Here is a 23,926-nt window from a genome sequence, read left to right on the forward strand (position 1 = left end):
AGCAGCGTTAGGAACCCAAGCTTGTGTTTTCAAACTCAGTTTGCCACAGTGATTACAACCTTGGTACTCTGTTTGATTGCTATAAAGATGCCCCAAAGACTAATTACTAAACCAGTTTGTAGTCCATGCACTTTGAACAATTCAAGGTTCAGAGAATCTGTCATAAAACCATCCCATTCCCACTGTAAAGGATTTGTTGTGTAGCAACACTGTCATAATTCTGCAGAATTATTGGCTAACTAATTTGTACTAAAGGCATTTGGCTCCTTTCCCCAGCTACCATAACTCAAAACTATGTGCCACATTTGATTAATGTCAACAGAATAAATATTGCCAGTTTAATAACATTTCCCCCACTCCCAATTTGTGTTGTGATTTATATTTGTCAATAAAAGTTGCACGGTGTTGACAATGAGCTTTTAGATTTAATCAGGCTCTTCATCTTTAAAGCCATAAGAGTTTGTGTTTTATGCACAGAGATTATGTGTTTTATCATCCTTTCAAATCCACTAGGTCAGAGACGTTTCAGGAAACTGTGACAGAAAACTGGCTGTATGGAAAGATTTGAATGATTCTGAAGTTAGGATGCTTAGGAGAAGGGAACAGAGAAGTGTGATCACAAAGAATGCATGCGCGTGAAAGTGCAGTCCATGCAGATTGGAACTCCATGAGAACCATGCTGCATGATCATTAAATTTGTAGGAAGCAGAGCACGGTGAAGTATAATTAAATTAAATAATGCATATATGCATACATACATACATACATACATACATACATACATACATTTTAATGTGAATTCAGCATATGGCACCAGTATATAGCAATTATATTAAGGCAACAATACTATACAGATATTTGAGGATCAATCCAATTGAACACAATAGGACTTAATTACAAATAAGCAATCATAAGAACAGGCTCACACATGTATTGGTCATGCTTGAGAAATTTCTATTTATTTCTACATATCACAGGACCAAACAGGATCAAATGCCATGTTTTAGAGTACATGTCGATAACCTGTGGCCTGTGGGATACATACAGCTCTTGGAGGTATTCCATATTGCCTGCTCTATGTCACTTCCTTCCACCACTGGACTTCACATGTAATTTGTGGGTTCCCAAGCCTATTAAGTAGCTGTTTGGTTGGCTGTAGATAATGGAGTTGTGATGAGAATAGCTGTGGGAAGGGGAAAATCAATTTTGTGTGTGTGTGTGTGTGAGAGAGAGAGAGAGAGAGAGAGAGAGAGAGAGAGAGAGAGAGAGAGAGGCCTTATCTGCCCAATGCCCAGGCTCATGTCCATACCCAGTTCTATTTGCACCTACTGGCATGCCTGTGGCCATTGGGGACAAAACATTGCCAACTCCTGTTCTTCCATGTGTTAACCTACTCGGATTAGTCAGATGAATAGAGCTCCTGAGTTTCATGAGCAGATGATGTTGATTCAGCTCTCTAGAGTTATAAATTCTCATTTATGTTACAATATTCTTTGGTGTCAGTTACTGAGTTTAATAAATTAAAGTTCAACGTTTTCTTTAAAATGCTAAAAACCCTGAAAATGGCAGTGCACTGGATCATCTATAAAATTGATAATTGTTTCTAGACAGTTGAAGAATGAGGCAGCCTGTCACCAGCTGCTTTAGCAAACAGGCAGGCAAACAGAAATGTGCAAATATTTGATTGCTTACAGAGAAGTAGATACAAGAAAGATGACTGAAATAGATGTTTGAGGTGTAGCGTATGGATGTTTGACAGGATGCTCATTTTACTCTTCTTGTCTTTTCGTTGCAGAAGACGATGTGTCAAATGTACAAATAATGTGTGCCTGGTGCCAGAAAGTGGGAATCAAGCGTTATTCTCTGAGTATGGGAAGTGAAGTGAAATGTTTCTGCAGCGAGAAGTGCTTTGCAGCTTGTCGAAGAGCATACTTCAAGAGGAACAAGGTAAGAGTATAAGGAGTGCAGTATACAGAGAACCTGATTCCACGCAATATCTCAGGTGACATTTTAATTTTAGAAATCCTTGTGTCTTCCCATCCCCCCTTACCCATGCACCTCTTCTGCTGAACTATCAAGGCTTTTGTTAATATATACCCTATTTAATCAGTTTTTATCAGCTGGTTGTACTTGCATTCTGTCAAGTCAGGTGTCTGTAAAGACAGGCAAGGATACTGTGCCATAAAAATAACAGCCAGAAGTATTCTAATTGCAGTTAGAATTTTGTAAGGATTATTGCTGAAAGGAATCTCAAAACCTATGCAGGAAAGCAGCAGGAATACAAATCTCATTTAGCGTTTTGCTCCCTACCTAGATAACATTAGCGAAGCGTTTATCACTTGCTACAGCTGACAGCAGGATTAGAACTGTGATTAAAAGCTTGATCCAAAGTCCTTTGTAGGTGACTTGAATTCTTTCCATTGACTCCAGTGGATCCTCTGTTTCTCTCTCTTTCTCTCTCTCTAATTAATTTGTGTTAAGCATTGCAGACACTTTTTTTTATTTTTATTTTAGTGGTGTTGGCAGTACCTAAAACAACATAAACAGTCTAAGTGATAATTTCAAAAGAAATTAGATAGTAAGACTAACATGATTTGTGAAGACATTTGGTTGATTATTGTTTTAGTTTACACATAGCTAGAAGCTAAGAAGATGCATTTGAAATAATGCATGACATTTTCAGTTTTAGTTAATGATGCTGTGCTCTTTTTTGGCAGAGCACGCAATGGATATTTGAGGCACCACTAATTTTATTTTTTAATAATTAGGGTTGTAACAAGATTTCCCAGTGTAGATTTTTTATACAAAATGTGATCAGGATTTTTGTATATATCGGAATACTTACCATATTTATAGGCAAGGTTGCTCAGAACTTTACAGAGAGTTGATGGCCTATGGTGGATGTGGGAAAAGCAAATCTGATATCCAACTAAGACAAGTCATACTCAGCGTAAACCCAATGTATTTAAGTAGCTTAATTCCATTAATTTCACTGGTTCTACTCTAAGTACGACTATCTTTGGCTAGCACCACAAATTCACAAAAGTTGGAACATACCCTGCTACAGGTTTGCAGTTGAGCTGGACCAAAAAGGATGTGAAAGGAGAATGAAGATAAGAGAAGAAGGGGGGAGGAAAGAGATAGCAAAGCCTTAAGCAAGCAAACAAACCTTCTGAAGCTCCTTAAAATATACTGACTGATGGGGAAATACCAGTGTCCCATAGGTGAAGCATTTCCAGGAAACTGGAAATGTCTGTTCATCGCTGCATGCAGGTATCAAGCCACAGACCGCATGAACATCAGTTTGTGAACATGCTCCTGGACCCAAAAGATCCACCTTTGTGGATTCTTCCACACTGTATCTTTGGCAAGCTAATGTAATCCAAATACATAGGAGGTTAAATTTGCTATGATAACAATTTTTTTTTCTATTTATTCTCTTTTTTCTCATTGTAAGTTTATAAATATAAAATATTGAGTTTTGTTTTTGTGTTTGAATCTTATGGAGTGAAGGTATAGAAATAAGCAAATGTATATAGGGAGTATCAGAAGAGGACTGCTATGAAATGGCTGTTGTCATGTGGTTTGTTTTCAGTTTCTTTTGAAGGGTTTAGTATTTCCAGTGGTCCTTTTGATTTGTGAAGGTGGTGGGCACAGACATTTTCATGAAGTTAACATATTGGCACAGAACATTTTAAAGCCTAACTGGCTACGTGCTACTTAGTCTTCAGGGACTGGGATTATGCCACAGTGCCTATCAGATGCTTGATATGATCAGTTTTAAGGGAGTAAGAGTACCTTATGCCAGATGATGAAACACAGTCAGGACTGGGGTTCAGACTTTAGTGGGCCCTTGGCATGGTACCCCCACTGGACAGCTCCACCTCGACCCCCCCCCTTCTGCTGTTGTGTGTTACCACCATTGCCAATCACTTACGTCAGCCAAGATTGCACATGTTTCCTGCTGCGGTGTGTTGCTTTCACTCTGCTCCAGTCGGAGGCAACCATTGGTCATTCTACATTACCCAAAATGCAATAGCCGATCTGATGTTGATGTTGGGTTGACCATTGGATTTTGGGTAATCTAACATGGTGATTTGTCTGCTGCAGAACAGAGTTAAGCACTCAAAAGTGCTGCAAGGCTCCCCCAATAACAAACCGGGGAACGGGGAAGAATTTGAGTTGGAGTGATTACTAGTGGTCGTAATAAAGAGAGGAATATGGACCACTATGTTTTAATCCACAGGAAGGTTGATATTGGAGAAGGCGTTCTCCCATAGGCATTTCAAGGGTGGGAACTTTCAATGAGGGATAGGAACATATGGCTCTCCAGTTGTTAGACTACAACTCCCATAATTCCTGAACATTGGTCATCGTGGCTGTGGCTGATGGAAGTCAGTAAACATCTGGGAAACCACAGGTTCCCCATCCTTGCTTTCGATTCAGACTATCCATTTCCACAAATGCTGGTATTCTGTTCTTCTACCAACACCATATTTTCACAGGAGTCCCCCAATAATAGACATCGTAGTAACACCCTCTAATTGGACAACTGTGTTGCATAAATAGCCTCTCAGTCTGTGTAAACAGATAACTTCTACTACCTATAAGTGCACTTCTATATTTGGTGGGCAGAGTTCCTTGTTTCTGTTGTACTTCTGTATTTTGGACCTACTAGTGGTTAATATGGTCCCCATATGTTTTGTGCTGCTTTAAAATGTGGATTTTTATTATGATTTTTGTGTATATTTCTGATGTTTTTATTGTGATGTAAACTACTCAGAGATTTCTTTGAAGTATGGAATGGTATATAAATTTCCTAAATAAAAATGAAATAAAATAACAAAGGCGAAGAATTGTACAGAAAATTTATGTAGGTGTCCAGAACCAAGTTGAGCCTTTGGCTTCAAGATGGCCACTAAGACATATAGTGATCTGCAAGTTATCATACAGTATGTCTTTAGACAATGCCGGTTCAACCTGAAAAAGCTCCAGCTTTAATTTGCTTTGTGCCTACTAAATCCTTTTTATTACATGATAATTCACATGTTTACTTAAATTCTTAATTCCACTTTGTTCAGTGGGTGTTTTTCCACATCCACTTATTTCCACCTGGGGCTGAAGCCACACTCTTAAAATATTCATGGCTTCTGTGATACCCAAATTGAATCAGTTGTTCCAAAATTCCCCTTTGCCTCCACAAAGTATAAAAATGAAATGGGACTCTCAAAGCAACTGATTAAAGCTGAAGTGGATATGTTGAATTTGCCCTCATTTAGGCCCTATTTGGTGCATCATGAAGTTGTTACAGTAAGTGCCACATTTTTTAACACACCCTTGAGTACCCCCTGGGGGAAAAGCACTGGTCCTATTGAAGCCAAACTACTTCAGGACTATTTAGGGCATTTTGGTGTCAGGATTTTAACTAATACCTCTTCAGGTTTTTAATCAAATAAGAATGCCATTTCTCCATTGGTTGCATTTCTTTGGTATTTTCAATCTATGCATGTGATCAAGAGTAGACTATATCGCTCAGACATTTTCCCTTCTGCTCCTCATTTCAGGAAGGTGTGATAAAGCTTTACTAGCCCCTTATAGTTTTTTATAGCGTGTGCTAAAGCAGCACATTGAAAAAGAATATACAGTAGTATAAGATCAAATTTGCAAGGCTGCAAAAGTTTCACATTTAACCAGTGACCTTTGAACTGTTATTGCCAGACTTCTTGTGTACCTGTCTTCCCCATTAGTCTAATGTTTATTTATGTATTTGAGGTTATGCCACTCTACACCTTCTCATTTTCAAACAGAGAAGTAATATGGTCACGTTTCACCTGCCTTATGCATGTTTTTAACAGCACATCTCTGCAACAATATAGTGTTATGTTACAATAAATATGTACAGCTGCTGCATTTCTGCTAACTGATAGGTCTTTGTGGTCATTTCATTTATGGCTTGGATTTCCTAATGGATTGTACTAGGCAGACTTCCCTTTCCTACCCTGACTAAGAACTGCAGCAATAAGCACTTAGCCTAGTCTAGGGGAAAAAATAGTAAAGAAGGGATACTCATTAGCGCTTCAAAAATAAAAAGGCAGAAATGATATATATCTGTTATTACCAGGTGTTATGTGACCCATTAGGATGTAATCTACATTTACATTTTAAAAACTCACTGCAGGGTACGTGCAATATATAAAGAACACTTTCTTACGAATATTAATTTGAGTCAGATTATTTATGGCAGCCACCTGGAAATTGTTCTAAAGCATGTCATCCAATATCACAAGCACACATGCTGCAAACTAATAGCGCCACATGCGCATGCAAGAAACAAAGGATAGAACACAGCCCAATCCAAGTAAAGGGTTTTGAAGCCCTATTCATTTCCATGGGAGAGCTGATTGTATGCCCTCTCGCATAGAAACCAATGGGGCTTCACATTTACCACATTTAAGCAGTTCTAATCTTTATAAACAAATGACAAGATACCAGGTAATCACAAAAGTGGCTTACATAAGAATATAAGTATTTGGTTTATTTACACTATCCATGCTCAATTATCCTATCTTAAATAAGCCAAAATATAAATGAGTCTTCAGGAAGTCTTCCATTAACTATAGTTTCTCATTTTATTTGAACTGAGGTTAAATGCCTTTGAAAAACTAGGGCTGTATTGAGTTGCTAGTCCTACTCAGAGTAGATCCATTGAAATCCATTGAAATTAATGAACTAGTTCAGCCCTGATGCTCTTCCACTTCCTCAAGCAGAACAAATCCCTGCAGGGAGCAATATCTAGTGGCTCTCAGCTAATCTCCCCCAGAGTTGTTTGTGGCAGGAAGAGTATTCACAGTTGAGTTCTGCTGCCTGAAGGTGTTCTGTGTATGTTCAGGAAGAAGCATCCAACACTCTTCATTCTTGCCCAAGGGAAAAGCTGGCCAGGATAAGGGAGCTCACATTCTTAGGTACTAGTACCTGAATAAAAGGCCAGCTGAGGAAGGGTTAAATTGCCATTTTGGCTCTGAATGAGCATTCTGGCCAGTGTAGGTTATATATTTGTATTACACTCACTCTTGAAGAAAACCGATGTGAACTTCATGTGTGTAAAAAGTGTCTTAAAACAGCATTGCTCAGAGCTCACAAAATCTTGTAGCATGATCAGTTTCAGGCATCTGTAAACTGACAAGTGACATTTCCATCGCATGACACGCTAGTCAAGTCTCACGATTTCACTTGGATGCTTTTATTAACAACTTCCATTCTTATTTTGGGATTGTGTGGGGATTCAGTTTAATTTTCAAAATTTGGAGCCTTCATGAACATGGAGAAAACTTGAACTGAAAAGGCTTACAAATGGGAAAGAAAGCTAATTGTGTGAAAGTAACGTTTAAGTAAATCACAGTCTGGAATATTTTTGTTAAGTGGGATCCATACAGTTTACTATGCCTATGTTTACCCTTGTACAAACAAATTTAGTATGTGCAAACAAAATGGCATCTTGAAAATAAATATATGATGATGCATCAAATTATATTGCGCGGTATAATCAGCTTTGCTTTCAGTTGCATAACAAGCAAGTTCTGAACTAGATAATGATATAATGATGCATAGCAATCTGTTTTGAAGAATCCTTTTGTAATTGGAGTTCATTGCCATATGATTAATAAGGAGATATATACCGTATTTTTCTGTGTATAATACGAGGTTTTTTTAAAATTATAAATAAGTGTTAAAAATGGGGGTTTTATGGGGGTGTGTTATACATGGGAAAATGCGGTATATCTCAGGCTGGGAGTAAATATAGGATATTATTCACCAGAATAATTTTGAAATTGCTGGTTTAAATGTATAGCCCAGGAAGGTATAAGATGCATTCATCCCTGCTAAGCCAATGAATACCGGTAGTGACAAAATATTGATCACATTTCTTAAAAAAGAAAAAGAAAACTAGAAACTTGAACATTTTCCTTCAGGGAAGTTTGAAAAATTGTAGATGTTGCTCATTCACCTAACTGTAAAAAAAAACCCCAAGGGTTAGTTTTGTTTTTCTTGTGGATTTATTCTTTAAAATAAGCTTTTCAAATATAACACAGCTATGATTTATAATGGAGCGAGAAAGGCGGAGGGACACTGAACTTTGGCGATTGCACAGGGCATCACCGAAATTTGAGTCTCCAAGATCCACTAGCGGCACAAACCTCTCTCTCTATTTACTAGCCAGTGAAGTCCCATGTATTTCTACAGTACTTACAGAAAAGTATAAAGCTCTAAAGAAGGCAGTTTATCTACTAGACTGGTTCATATTTAATTCCAAATCATGGTTTGGCCCTTTTTGTGTTGTGGTTTCAGGAAATAGCCTGGAGAAGCTAAATGTAAAAAAATATAACTAAGAAAATATTTCTGTTTTACATATTTTGAGCAAATATTCAAATAAAAGCGATTTAGATATATCTATTTTTCCCCAAATCTACTCCCTAGATCTTAAATAAGGCTCATTTAACTTGGTTACAGAGTCTAAAGTCACTTTAGATCATGTCCATGAAATATCCTTCAAAATATCCAAGGTAACTTTGTCCAGGCAGGGATCCAGGATTCAACTACAGCATTTCTCTTCCTCAAGCTCCTGGGTGGCTGTGTCCCAGTGAATCTGTGTGTGTCTTCTCTAACAAATGATTTCCTTGTTATTTAACTCCTGTCTCTTAAAAAAAGCCTAATATTTTTCTATGCTTCCGGTTGATTATCTCTTAGAAGCTCCTAGGCTGGGATTTTTCATTGCTTAATATATGACCTTTCAGGTAGGTACATTAGAATGACAAAAGCAAAGGCATCTACAGCTGAGCAGTCATCCACTCTGTTCCTGCCTGAGATGATGTCTCTTAAACTATACTAGACTGCAAGCTTCAGAGCAAATAGCGCAAACCATAAATTTACCAGCAGCAATAAGAAATCTTTTCTCAATTTCTTGTGGTGGTGAAATAACTTTTGACCACAAATGCCATTTTGTTTAAAAGTGGAGCTGATAAGCAAGGTTCAGTGTGGACTATTTTAAATTGGGGCATGTCACTAGTTAATGCAAGTGGCTGAAATATCAGGATTGTAAACATATACAGTATAATTGTTGTTTGCAAAGCTTAAGGGCCCATGGCAGGATAATATGTTTGGATTTATCCACACAATTCACATTAGGCTTAGTTTAAAACTGGGATTCCTTTTTCGTCAGTAGCCTTGTTTAAATCAGTAGTCAATCAGCCACTGGCATATGTATGTTGTGTGTTCAACCTCAGAACATCTGTGAACACTAGCAGCTGTGCCAGTTTGCACACAGACACTCAAGGGGATTCTGGTGTCTGCCTTCATGACAAGAATATTGTCTTTATGCTTCCCACTTCCTACACATGGTGGGAAGTTTCAGGGGGCATGTTTTACAGCATCAGTTTGCTTGCATGGCTAGAAAACTAGAGACCTGTGATATCCCTCCTGTGTCAAAACAAAATAAAAAAATCCTTCCAGTAGCACCTTAGAGACCAACTAAGTTTGTCATAGGTATGAGCTTTCGTGTGCATGCACACTTCTTCAGATACACTGAAACAGAATCACCAGACCCGTACGTATAATATGTGTAATATGTTTTTGAATATATTTATGAATATACAGTGTTTCTCCAAAAATAAGAGACCGTCTTATATTTATTTTTCCTCAAAAAAAACCCACGGTGGCTTATTTTCAGGGGATGTCTTTTTTTAATTATTATTATGGTACAGTTTAACCTACAAGGTTAAACTGCCTATCACAATGGCTTATTTTCGGAGTATGGCTTATTTTTGGGGTATGGCTTATTTTCGGAGAAACACGGTAGGTGGTGTAAGGTATAGATCAGGCACATGACATACCTCCCCAAAAACTTTGTGAAAAGAAATCTGGATGGATGCTCATTTAAAGAGTTCATCTGGAAGTGACCTCAGTTTCTTGAAAACTGAATTACAAAACTACCATTACACAGAAGACTCTGGAGCCACACTTGTAAAGCAAATGTGCTGTTTCCTGTCTATGCTAATGTGGCAGCAACAATGAAAGCACATCAACTATTTTTTAACTAACTTATCAAAATTTCCTCACTAGCAATTATTTCAACACCAAATGCAGCATTTGGGGGACTGACTGATGCCACCAACATATCCTTAATGGAGGCAACTGGCAGAATGGAGTGCTCATCAGTGTATGCATGCTTAGTGGAGAGTTTATTGCCCATCTGCTGCCATTTAATACCCTAAATTTGAATCAAATTCCCATTGTCCAGATGATTAGCAGGTATCCAATGCAATTAAGAGGCATGTTCCCTTTTAATTATAACCATTATGTTGTGTTACATCAGTCATGTTGTATTCTGGCATCGTTGGCTCTATAGAGATGGATGTGACTAATTATGACTTAAAATCTGACCATCTCCTTCAAGTAATGGGGCATGTGTTAGAAACAAATTGACCAGAAGAATCCACTAAGGTCCAGTGACAGGCTGATTTTGAAATACAGATTTAAAGCTGGGTGTGATATAAAGCAGAAATGGGGCACCTGGGTAGGAGACCCTAAACCCTTCTCCTGCCCACCATTATTTCCTATGTAGCCCTTCCCCTGAAGTTCTTTTTCTCCCAGCAAGAGTTTCAATTCCAGATTGAGGCTGCCTGCGAAAAAAGCTTGTGGGAGGAAGGGCTACAGAGGGAAAGATGATTGGGGGGCAACAGCAGTCCTTCCCAAAGGGATCGCACCCTGTCCCTTGTTTTAGAAATGATTGGGGCAGATATGTTTACTGCCACCACCATGTGTATCTTGGACCTGAAGGGACCCTAAATCAGTTTAAATAACAACCCAACCTATAGACAATCGTGGGTATTGTTTATATTCCACAGATACGAAGCGATCTAAAAATGTTCATTGCTATATTTTATATGTGGTCATATTGTAACTTCATGTGAAACTGCTGGGTCAGTTCTCACTGAGAATATAACATTCTATCTTATTCTGTAGAAAAATCAAGCATGCAGAAGACAGCAGTACATAAGTTAGTTCTCAAAGTAACTGAAAAGAAATATTGTATTTCTTTGGGATACTTTGTTATAGCATCAAAACATACTTTTTTTTCTCAGGGCATAATGTTCAGTTAGAAAATGGTTGGTGAGCCTCACTGTGTGCTGACAATCTTAGAAGGACATTTAGGAATATATGTGATCTCATTTTCTCCTCTGGAAGGAAATGTTTTGTATTCACTCCAGAATTTCCCTCGGTACTTGCCAAGATTTTCCTACTCATGGAGATCTGGGGAGCCCCTACATACTTTTTACTTTGGAAATGCTGGATTGAACCAATTGTAGCTGCTCAGTTATTTGAAACACATACACACACACTGTAGAAAAATATATAATTACTTATGTTCTGACATTTTTGTTGACTTCCACTTCATTTCTAGGTACAATTCCAGCTATTAAATTCACAAAGGCCCTTTCTGCCCCCTGCCTGTTTGTGGGAGTTGAGATGTCAGACTGGTGGTGCTACAGCCTGATCCTATGCATGTTTACTCAGAAGTAAGTTTCGCTGAGTTCAATAGGACTTACTCCATATTAAGTGCAAACCAAGGCCTAAGTCTGATTGATTGGAGCCTTAGTGTTGCATCTTTGGAGAGCCAATAAAAGTGTTCACTATGAAGGGCCTGCACCTTTAACTTCCTTTGTTGCCTTGCTCAGTCAATTTCAATTTGCTTATTTTCAAGGAACAGTTCAAGATCTGTCTTTCTAAAGGGCTAGTTCTGGTGTGTAGTGAGTTGGCTTGGGTTTTGGTTTATTGTGGCTTTATATTTTCAAGTTGCCATATTAATTACAGTAATCATGTGTTTTATTTGGAACATTAAGCAGAAGCCTTTAGTGAGTATATATTTTTTCCCCAAAATAATGCAGTTATTGGTGAAATGCTCATGGTGTCTTCATAGAATCAGAGTTGGAAGGGACCCATGTAGCCCAACCCCCTGCAATTCAGGACTCTCAACTAGACAATACATCCAACCTCTGCTTAAAAACCTTCCAGGAAGGAGAGTTCACCACCTCTTATTGGAGTCTGTTTCGCTGTTGAACAGCTCGTATCATCAGAAAGTTATTCCTGCTGTTTATTTGGAATCTTCTTTCTTGTAACTTGAATCCATTGATTTGGAGCCGCACCACGCCGAGTGGGCTTTTTACCTGGAGTTTGGAGCTGGAGGCGCACGGCTTTGGAGGTGTGGGGGCGGCGATACCCCGCCATGTAACGATGCATGCATCATTACATAACACGCATGCGTCGTTACATAGCGACGCTGCGCCCCCCCCGGGTGCATGACAATTTGCCGCCCTGGGTGTCGCAGTGGCTCGCTACGCCGCTGGGATAGTTTGCCTCTTTTTTCCTTCCATGCTTTAAGCATGGACTGTGTGAACCTGTTCAAGTGTTGTGCGATACTTTTTACCGAGCGGACTTTTTACCGGGAGGCTGGAGGCTCGGCTTGGGAGTCCTGGGGGTGGGGGCGCCAAGTGGCACCCCCCCAGAGTGGAACCCGGGGTGGACGGCCCCCATCGCCCCCCATTGCTATGCCCCTGAACTATCCCCACCCCCACTAATCCCCCTGGCCTATCACCCATTATTCCAACACCCAGCACAAAACCTCCAGATAAAAACCTGGCAAGCCATGCCTTCTTAAACAATCCAGCAGTAAAATCAGCAGCCACTAGGCCCTTGATCACCTTCAAAAACCTTCTCCTGACAGCAGAGGGACACGGTAAAGGGATGGTATATACAAAATACTGCTCCAAAATCCCACAACCCCCCTTGATGCAATCAAAGAACAATGGGAGCATGACATATGAAATTAACCCCACCCAATGGACTAGAATGTGGTCTGAACCTCCCTTTAAGTCCATATCTGCCAAAAGAAGGGAATTCACTCTGAAACTCAGCTACAGGTGGTACTTAACACCACAGAAACTGGTTCTGATAAGCCCAGGAACCTCACCAAGATGCTGGAGAGGCTGCACCTCCACAGACACATACCACAGACACAATGTGGTGGAAATGCCCTAAAATCCAACCCTTCTGGACAGCAGTCCTACAAGAGATATGCAAAACAGGTATTAGAACTCACCCCAGAACTGGCCCTATTGAACATCTTTCAAGATCATAATGACCACTCACATTATACAGAGCTTATAACCCACCTGCTCTGAGCAGCCAGAAGCCTCATAGCCAGACACTGGAGAGACCTGTTAGGAGTAAACATTAACCAATAGTATCAAATTGTATGGGAAACGGTCTTGCTAGAAAAGCTAACCAATAAACTGAAACTGACATGGGGACAAATAGAAGAGGATGCCTTCACCCAAGTATGGCTCCCCTTTATCACATACAGAGCCCAACAAGACAACAACAAGAATCTTGTGACAGCATACAGATCAATCTGGCTTACCTGACCCAACAAGCCCCCGCCCCACAAATGCAAACAAGCCCCACTGCCGCCAACCACAGACAACAAACCACACCCTACCCCCAATACCTCTCACTACCAAGGAAATGTAATAAATGAATAGAAAGAGAAACTACCCAGTTGATGCTGACACAAAACTCCACACACATACTATACAAAAGAATATGCCTCATCGCTGCACACCTCCTCTTCTCCCCTCTTCTTCCCCAACCATATACTGTACTCAACACTAAGGTCTCACAACAAATGTAACTGATTTGTAGGAGAGAAAGGTTTGTGGATGGTCCATGCCAAATTTGGGGTAGCACAGATATGAGTAGCTTCCTTTGAATGAACTAAATATTTGATGAGAGACAGTGGTATATCCACAGGTATTTTTTTGCATTTTGTCTAGTATTGTCTAATATTAGTGTAACATATATGCAGATTTTATTAACAGGGCATTTTTCTGATCAATGTTAGCCTATAAAGGTGAAAAAGAAATTCATGTGCATGTTCAAAGAGAGCCAGGTGTTCTACAGTAGATGCTAGTGTGGGCTATTTTAGATCACCTTATGTATACGGGCCCCAGCTTTACAGGTGAAAACCTAGTTCTTATGTGATATTGCAGGGCTTACGAAGCTTACGAAGGAAGGAATGCTGTTAAATGTCTTTAAAATAGCAAATTAAAGAGTTAATGAAAAGGAAGTTTTTCAAAATGAAAAGTGATTAAAAACAAAAACTGAATCACACTGGAGGCTATTTAAGAACACCATATTAGAGGCACAGATGGTCCACATACCTCAGAGCAAAGAAAAAGTAAAAAGGGGAGAGTAAATATGCCACAGTTAAGCTTAGAATTCAAAAGTTTAAAGGGACATTGTCAACTTAAATCACACCTCTTGAAGCAAATTTGTTACCTGCTACTGTGACAAATAACGCCTGTGAATGCAGACGTTAAAATAAGCAGCTTAAAAAAAATGTGTTCTATTTACTGCTTCCTTTCTTTGGTGAAGATCCAAAACACACTGGAGTCAGTAAGAGTATTCTGTTGAGTATTGGATCACGTATTTTGCATATTTGGAAGCATTTGTATGCGTATTTTGCCTTTTTTATCGTTTACCTTATAGCCAATTTTCACAGAATGTGGAAAAATTAAAACTACAGATAGAAAAAGTATTGATAGTACAACTGCAGTACTGTACCGTTAAAAGTGGGGGGAAGGTTGGCTGTGTCATGGATGAAATTCTGTCCCCATTCCAAATCATTTACCCGACAAAGCTCTAGGAGGCCAATAAGTTCAGAAAAACTCTCATGTTTTGTCCAAGGCAGTTGTCATGTAAGAGAATGGGAAATAACAAGTAGGTGTAAAATAAACTGTGCTTTTTATACTCCATAACATTAACACATGTTTCCAGTTGGACTTCAAAATAATATAATACAATTTGTGATATCTCTTGAAATGCTAGCGCCCTAAAGTGTTTAAGTGTTTGATACCTTGTTGTGAAGAGAGTTGGAGAGAAATGACCATATAAATGAACAGAGAGTCTTTGTTTGAGCTCCCCCCCCCCACTGTACAACCATTGCGTTTTCTGAAAGAAATTTGCATTGTGGAAGTCTTCCATACTCATTAAATCAATTCTGTGGTTTCAACAGTGTGAATATATTCCACCCACAGAAATTCACCCACAAAACCCCTCTGTGTTAAACTTACATTGAAATAGTTCATTCTGTGAAATATTGCTCAAAACTGGCCTGTGTTGTAACAGCAGCAATTTCTACTACTACTACAAAACACACATGTAACTCAGGGGAGCACTGCACATGCAAGATGTTCCTTGAGGCAGAAGTGGTAGAGCATGACTAGTTGGTTCTTAGTACACCATAGCGTACACTTAGTACTCATAGCTTAGTATACCTTAGTATCCATAGCGGTCATATCCTCTTAGCACATCATTCTAGACCATCCTGAATGATTTAAAAACTTCGTGCCTTCCAGAAGTTGTGACAAATGATGTATTCCCTTATATTTAGTGGCAAGTGAGTTTAACCTTTCCGATTTTGCCCTTCTTGTGTGGCGCACGTATCTTTATGTATTGCAAGGTAATAGAAAGGAAAATGATTCTATACTTGTGAACACTGCATGGTGGCTTCTGTTGTTGCTTTTGTTACTAGGGTTTTGGTTTGTTTGGTTTCCCTCCCCGCCCCCAACCGTTTTTAATTTGAAACACCAGATACTTTCGGACTAATACTGAAGGAAATTCAGCAGTATGGCTGGCTATACTGTTTTCATATCAAGTGTGAAGGACTTTGAGAATGAAATGTTCATGAAGTATCCAGTTTTCCTGAGGTTATGCAATGTATTGAAATTAACTCCATTTTGATATAACTTAGTGTCATAAGTTAGTGGTTCATTAGGACTCTGAACATTAGAGGCACAAATTAGAGTGTCAAAAAGACTGCATTTTTATAAACTTGTTTTTCTACCTAATATATCTTAATGTCATTGGTAAAAAGATATATTCAAATATGTTCATATTTAAAAGCAATGTTTGCAAGTAAAAGTGCCTTAATGCCTTCATATTTTGCCTAGTACTTAAAAAATATTAGAGGACATCAAAAAACAAACAAAAAACAACAACTTTATAAAGTGTGGTTGTACCTCAAACTCCCAAAAAGAAATACTGTACTGAAATCTGTAAAGTAGTATTTATTCCAAAAAGTTACTTTAGTGATATTTATACTTTAGCAAAATGTTAGATCTGATGCAGGGAACATCTGTGAAGGTTTCGTGTTTCCTTTTCCAAGGCAGTGTGAGTATCTCTATCATTTTCCTTATCTGGTGTTTGAGAGTAATTTCAAGCTCATACTGAAGAGGGGACATATATACCGGTACTATTGTCTCTTTCATCCATGGAGCAGGCATAGCTGCCAAGTTCTCCCTTTTTTAAAGGAAATTCCCTTATGCTGAATAGGCTTCCTCGCGAGAAAAGGGAAAACTTGGCAGCTATGGGAGCAGGTTAAATAAACTTTACTTTTCTGAAAACACAGCTCACTTCTTAACCTAATTTCATAGCTCCCAGGTAATAATGCATAGGATTGTATCCTTAGTGATACTGCAGAATGATGTAACTTGGTAACTGACCATTTCCTGCCTGTTTATTTAATACTTTTTGAAGTTTGTCCCATATTAAATGTTAATAGTTTAAAAGAGACAAGAGAAGGATTAGCTAGAATGGAATAATGGAACAAGCAAACACTATTTACCACAATTATTCAGTTCATTCAGATATAATGCAAAATGATAGTTGAGTGTAACAAGATTGAGAATAGACAAGCATTGGTCTTGCCAGCACCCCACTTCCAGTCTCCCTTTCCAATGTGGCTGTTGTTTGTTTCTGTTTTAGATTAACCACATATTGCTGTGGCATCCAACTTGAACTACCGTAGCTAATATTACAAGCCAATTTCAGACCATAGTTTAAGAAACCGACTTTTTGCCAACAAACTATAGCTAAGATTAACAACAGTTTAGTGATGCTAAACTGTAGCTAAACTGAAGCAGAAATGGAAGTTTCTAACCTCCTTCTTGTGGACTCAGTGAGGGGGTGAGTTCATGAGCCCCAAGGCTAACTGCAGAACCCCCCCCATCAGAATCATAAATTGTAGCTGGGTGTTAGATGTTAATGAGTAAATTATTACTTTGCCATGTTATGAATTTATATTTATTTTAATGATCTATAGCGTATCTTCTGATCGAAATAGCCTCAAAGTGGCTTGCAACAGACTATAATAACACAAAACAAAAAGCCCCACACATGTATACACAGTCACTGGCCCTTAGTCGTCTGTCATTGGAGGGAGGCAGACCTTTATAGGAACAATGCAGCTGGCACACCAAACCATAGCTGTCAAGTTTTCCCTTTTCTCGTGAGGAAGCCTATTCAGCATAAGGGAATTTCCTTTAAAAAAAGGGAGAACTTGACAGCTATGCACCAAACTAAACTTGGTAAAGACATTTGGAAGGAGAGTATTCTGAAAGCAGCCTGACCAGTCACTTAACGCAATAACAATGAAAATAACATTGATATAACGAAGAATTTTTTTTTACTATCAAGCAATAGATAATTTTTTTTGAAACAACATAAATAAAATAGAATTGATGTCCACTTCCCAATGAATTATAGAAAGAACTAATACCTTGTGTCACTTGTACAACCATAAATAAACTGCTCCAGTTTACGTTGTACAAGTTAGAGTAACTTGAGTTTGATTCTAAGCAGCTGCACAACTGCTGGCCATTCAGTTTCAATATGTGCTCTTTGTGCACGCATTTTTAATATCTGTTGGAGATTCAGATACACATGCATTAGAAGTAGGGTATAGGACAGTCATTCAGCCTGCAGCCTTTATGAAACAGATGCAAAAACCCCTTTATTGGAAGTCAAGAAGCAGTGCATAGCCACAACTGTAAACATTTTGATGTTTGATCATCGATGGCTCCGCTGGAATACCTTCCAAGCCTAGCTGTATGGAATCCCTCTGCTCTCTAGAAGGCACTACACCCTACGTGCTGTTTCCAAGCTACATTTAACACAATCGCCATCAGCACTTAGGAAGCAGTTACCACAGAAACCCAGCAGAGACCAATTAGTCACATGATTAAATTATTTAAAATAACCCAGGGCATCTGCTGCCTTATTCAACTTGCTTATTTTTCCTTTGCATGGCACTCACATAACATAATGGAACTGTAAATGGTGGCAGAAGTCATGTGCTTTCAAATGCCAATAAAAAAGTATTTATTTTACATTTCTAGCCTACTCTATCTTGTAACATTCAATATCAATGACAAAAACGTTTTAAAAAGCAATAAACATGCAGACTGTGTTAAGAGGGTCAGCGTGGAAAATCTTTATATGCACATCTTCAGACCTTTGTTTGTATATACTGAGGAAAATAGGCATACCGTTTTGTATCCTCACTTTGCCTTTTTATTTTTATTCAGTTTCATTGATTATGTGTCTGTACTCAAAACCTTTCCTTATGTGTAGAATCAAATTACCAAACTACAGGCTTAACAACAGTGATATTTGTTATATTTGGGGTAAGAGGACTTAAGAAACATTATCAATTGTACAGTTGAGGTTTTTGGAGGCCTGTAATGACAGTTTTAACAATACCTGCCTCAGTAATATTTAGTACTACTTGACCCAAGGATTATGAACTACTATGGAAAAGAGTGTAGTTCAGATTGTATTTCTCAGGTAATTGTGTTATAGCAATTGAACATGCTTGAGTGGTCCACGCTGCCTGTATTGTCATACTGCAGTAGAGCTGAATGGCAGTTTAAAAATGCAGGTCAGAAATACTAGGTTATTCTGAAAAGTCAGGAAAGTACAGTCTTGTTGCTGCTAAATTTATCAGGTCATTGTCCTTGGTTCCTTAATTGTCCTGTTAATGATATACACAAAATACCCAAGCTGTAGCAAAGGGCTTTGTGTATTATTGCACTGCTGTGGTTATTGAGGAAAGCTATATTTTCTTTCTTTCTGTGGCCTCATTCATTGCTGTATTCATGCCGTGATGAAAATGAGGTTATCTTGAGACGCACAAGGTGAGAAACAAGACCATAAGATTTGCAATAATGAGAATAAAAACTGCAAGAGAAATTCACAGGCCAATATCTCACAATGAGCACAAAAGTACAGTATTTGCAATTGCTTTGCAACAGAGGCAGTTCTAGAAGGGGTGAATTCCTTCTTCCTATATTATTTTGCTTTTGCCCTTAGAAAAACTTTCAAAAAAAGAAGAAGATGCTTATATTTATAGGAAGCTAGAATCTGTTACACTTTTTAAAACAAACAAACACAACAACAACTTTTAACAGCCATGTTCCTGTGTCATTAACAGCAGCTTGGCAGATATAATTTAATCAGGCAAGGATTTACCTATCATAGAGATAAAGTGTGTGTGTGTGTGTGTGTGTGTGTGTGTGTGTGTGTGTGAGTGGGGGGTGTCTCCTACATTTTAGGTTGCCATGCTCCAATTAAAGTATGAGGAACAGGGAAAAGTAACAAGGATGGCAGCTCCAGAGGTAGTTAAATGTAGCTATACTGAGGCTGTTCCTATCTTACACCACTTCATAAGAAATATGATCACTCTGGTGAGTTTTAACTAAGTACAGTACACATATTAAACAAACAAACAAATATTCAGTTCTCTCCTTTATTAAGCATTCTACCCCTCCTTCTCCTTCATTGTCATTGTCCTAATTACAGGCTAGAATAGAAGGACATCCAGCCTAAAATGGTGGGCCACATGGATTAGATCAGAATATAAATGATACTGAAAATAAACAAAGGGCTGAAATAGAGTAGTTAAGAGAATATTTGCTTGCTGTTTCTGAGCATGGCAATAGAGAGTAATGTACCTTTACAGTCCTGTTTCCTTGTAAAGGGGGTTGACAGAATAGCATGAATAAATTACAGGTCCCCTGGTGCATTAATGCATGCCTAACAGAGCAAGTAGCAGCAACACTTAATCTACAGTGCATGCTTATGAGATTTTTTTTTTTTTGGGGGGGGGAATAGTCTGAGAGTTAAATAATTTTTTAAAAGAGATACCACTCAAAGGGGAAGGGAAAATGCAGAATATACCTTACATTTTATTAATTTATACTGCTAAAGTGGCAGGCATTATAAACATTTGGTACATTTGGCTACATCACATAGCTGTTGGAAAAGATACAAACACCTGGCACTGCTGGTGTGCAGATGCCCCACAATGAGGCTCAATCTGATTATGTTGTGAAGTCCTGCCCAAGTAGAGAGCTTTCACACAGTGTCCTAAAATCCAGCAGGAATGGAATTGAAGGTTCCACCAGATGTGTTGCCGCTAATACGACTTTGCACTTTATATTTGATACTTCTATGATGGAAACTAATTTAAGGGAAATGAGAGCTCTAGAAAAATAACTTCAAAGATCGATATACTTAAGGGTGATATGCAGAATGACTATTTAGTTGAAACAAATGAGTGTGATTTCTAAGGAATTTTAATTATGTACAAATTGTACATGAACTTTTTATTGAATTGATATAGCAAGTTATTTGATCAGGTACATGCCATTAGCAAAAGCATTAGTTTTAATAAGGACTGGGGAATTTGAGTCTATTATTTTGCTGAATGAGAAATTAGGGGGCAAGTACTGGCTAAAATCTAACATTTAAAGTTATAGTTTAGTAGTTTGTAGATATCTATCCTGCCCTCACACACAAAATCCCAAGGGTGAGTCAGGAAAGTACACACTTGGAAAGGAGTGGGTAAGTGAGCAATGGAGAGAGCCTGTTCTAGGTGATTACCGGTAGTTATTAAACCACTGAGCCAGGGCTTGCTGATCGGAAGGTCGGCGGTTCGAATCCCTGTGACGGGGTGAGCTCCCGTTGCTTGGTCCCAGCTCCTGCCAACCTAGCAGTTCGAAAGCACGTCAAAATGCAAGTAGATAAATAGGAACCGCTACAGCGGGAAGGTAAACGGCGTTTCCATGTGCTGCTCTGGTTTGCCAGAAGCGGCTTTGTCATGCTGGCCACATGACCTGGAAGCTATACGCCGGCTCCCTCGGCCAATAATGCGAGATGAGCGTGCAACCCCAGAGTCGGTCACGACTGGACCTAATGGTCAAGGGTCCCTTTACCTTTACCTTATGTACTGTATAGGGCTCAGTATTAAGAATGCCTTTCTAGAATAGATGTCAGCCAATGCTTCCAGTCCCCGGGATTTCCAAATCCATTGGGGCAACATTTTAATGTTTCATTTAATGCAGCAGAACCTTCCAAGATTGGTTCCTTTATGAAAGCTGCTCACAACAGCCATAGTTTACACAGTGTTAGAGGCAAAGCTTTCTAAAATAAAGCTATACAAACTATTTGGATGTAAATAAATGCAGCCAAGAGCCATGCTTTGCCAGCTGGAGCAAAGAACAGTCTGAAAGATTGTAAAGTGAGATATGTCGGTTTTATTATCTCTGATTTCTGAGCTGCATACATCATAGTAGACTCTTCTGTCAGTTCTAGTCATATTAAAAACTGCAGTGACATGTTTCTTTCTCTACTTCTGGACAGGAAATCAGAGATCACTTATATTCCTAATATGTACCTGAAAAGGCATGTTTTATTTTTCCCTGGTGAAGTGTGTCTAAGAAAGAAACAGTTGTCATGAACTATCTGTAAGATGATTCTCTTCTCTAGAGAATTTATTACCCTTCATCTTTCATTACTTTGAGATATTTACAGGTTGCATATTCATTACCTTGAACATCCCGGCATAGTTCTATAAACACACAGAATTTAAGCACTCGCAGCCAGCCAGCTTCTTTTTGCCATTCCATCTTCTTTGATGTTTTATTCCGATGTAGCAAAATATAGGCACTCTGGAGTATTTACTTCAAGTGCAGAGAGTATGTTTAAGGGAATTTTGACTGATCAGGTTACCTATTAGACCCTTTGTTTCCATTTAGCTTTTTGAAACATGACAAATCATATTTTCTATTAATATCCTTTCTTAATGAGTTTTATTACAATAAAGGCTTCTGGGAGACTGCATTTTGACAGCTGTCTAAAGCCTGTTTGCTTTGAACTGCCTGGACTGAAAAGGATAGGAGGATTTATCAGCCGTATCAGATAAGGCTGGGGAATCCTTCTGCACGTAAATTCTGTTGGATTTTCACAGGCAAAAATGATACAGAATTGCAGCCAAAAGGGCGCAGTCTTATTGCTCAGCTGCATTAATTTTGATTAGGCTTGAACAAAGCCTTATGATAGTTAAATTAAAGGAATTTTGAAACTGCAATGCTCTCGAAGGTAACAAACCTAAGCACATTTTTATTTTATTGTTTTATTTTGGTTTTAGTTTGTACATCCTCAGACACATCTAGGAACCACATCTAGTTAGTGTACTGCTGTGAAAAGCACTTCAGTCTGTTTCTAAGACTGAAATCCTATACCGAATTATCTGGAAGTAGACTTGCATATAATTGTGTAGTGGATGAGTTGTATACGTTAAAAATGTTGCCCTCTACAGTTTGGTCTGCATGATCATTTTGCCATTTAGTAAGCCAATGCAACTTGCTTACGTTTTTGAGAATATTGCATGGTATATGAAACTAACATCACATTGTTTTAGGGCAAGCACCCCATTTTATACTGGGTCACATGCAAGGCAATAAATACCATATAATATTATACAATTTTATGTACTGCAATGTTACAGCCGGTAAAAACTACTTTTTTCAGCTGGAGAAATTATTGCATCTATTATTCTGAATAATCCTTCCATGCTTATTTGTATAACAATGCAGGGAGCTTTTATTAGTCGATTGCCAGAGCGATCCTTGTTGTGGTGAAGACATCACCATATCAAAGCTGAGGGCTGGCCCAAGACATTTTGGCCCCTGAGGCGAACCACAAAATGGGCACCTCCCTGCCCCACCAGGGAAGAAGGAAAGAGTAAAGATCTACATCAGTAGCAAGGGGGGAATAAATATCTACATTGGGAATCTGATGCCCCTGTGGATCCTGTCACCTGAGGTGATCACCTCACCTTGTCTCATGGTAGGCCGGCCCTATCCAAGCCCTACCATGTACCAGTCAGTGTGGAAATTAGGGGGAAGGGATTCCCCCTGCCAATTCTGGTGTTCTTGTGCATTTGATTTTTTTTTCAATTTCCCTCCCTCCCACTGGCTCCCACAGAGGTGATGGGTAGTGGAATTCATTGTCATTTTGAGGGTTGATGTAGTTTTCTTCTTGTTTAGGGGCTGTGTTATCAAGAGGGTGGCAGGAGGATACCTCTGTGGCCCTATTGAGGAGACCTTTGAGCCAGGCTTTCTTCTCTGCCTGTGGAGAGGACAGCAATATCCCAATGGTCCCCTGGATACTCTTCCAGAGACCATAAGGGCTGTAATATGTTTTGCTTAATTTTTGACTTAAGCATTGTTCTGCATTTTCTAATGTTACATTGAAACTCATATCTTCAGCTCTGGTGAGGGAAAGGAGATGAAAGAATGTTTTGGCTTGATAATTCACATTTTGAACTAGATCCTTTTGTGTGGGGGGGAGGGGGAGGGGAGTAAGCTATTGCCCAGAAACAGTTTTGAAAGACCAGATTGAGTTATAAAGTTCAAATACACACATGGTGTGAATATTCTATTTCAATTTCTGTTTGGTCAAGTTTATTTGCAAAAACGAGCATACTCTGAATTTTTTAATTCTACTAACTTCCTTCATACTCCCTAGCTTCCTTCTAGTTTGAGTCTTATATATTTCTTGTGCTGATAGAATAGAACTTCCTCATTGGAAAAGGTAGACAAGTTACTTCTGTTTATAGTAAGGATTAAAAAGGAAAATTATCGTGACGCCTTGTCATTTAACACATGTGCTCTCTTTGTGGCATGCTTCC

General features: G+C 38.8%; 1 protein-coding gene across 2 annotated transcripts in view; it reads left to right on the forward strand.

The window, feature by feature from the left end:
- The window catches only part of SOBP (sine oculis binding protein homolog), a 144,738-nt gene that overhangs the window by 40,179 nt on the left and 80,633 nt on the right, over positions 1-23,926 (forward strand). For both annotated transcript variants that reach the window (XM_035109290.2, XM_035109288.2), the window contains exon 4: positions 1,796-1,947. In XM_035109290.2, the coding sequence (XP_034965181.1) occupies positions 1,796-1,947 (152 nt within the window). The remainder of the gene's footprint in view (positions 1-1,795; positions 1,948-23,926) is intronic.

This window comes from Zootoca vivipara, chromosome 3, assembly GCF_963506605.1.
Source record: "Zootoca vivipara chromosome 3, rZooViv1.1, whole genome shotgun sequence".
Taxonomy (NCBI): Eukaryota; Metazoa; Chordata; class Lepidosauria; order Squamata; family Lacertidae; genus Zootoca; species Zootoca vivipara.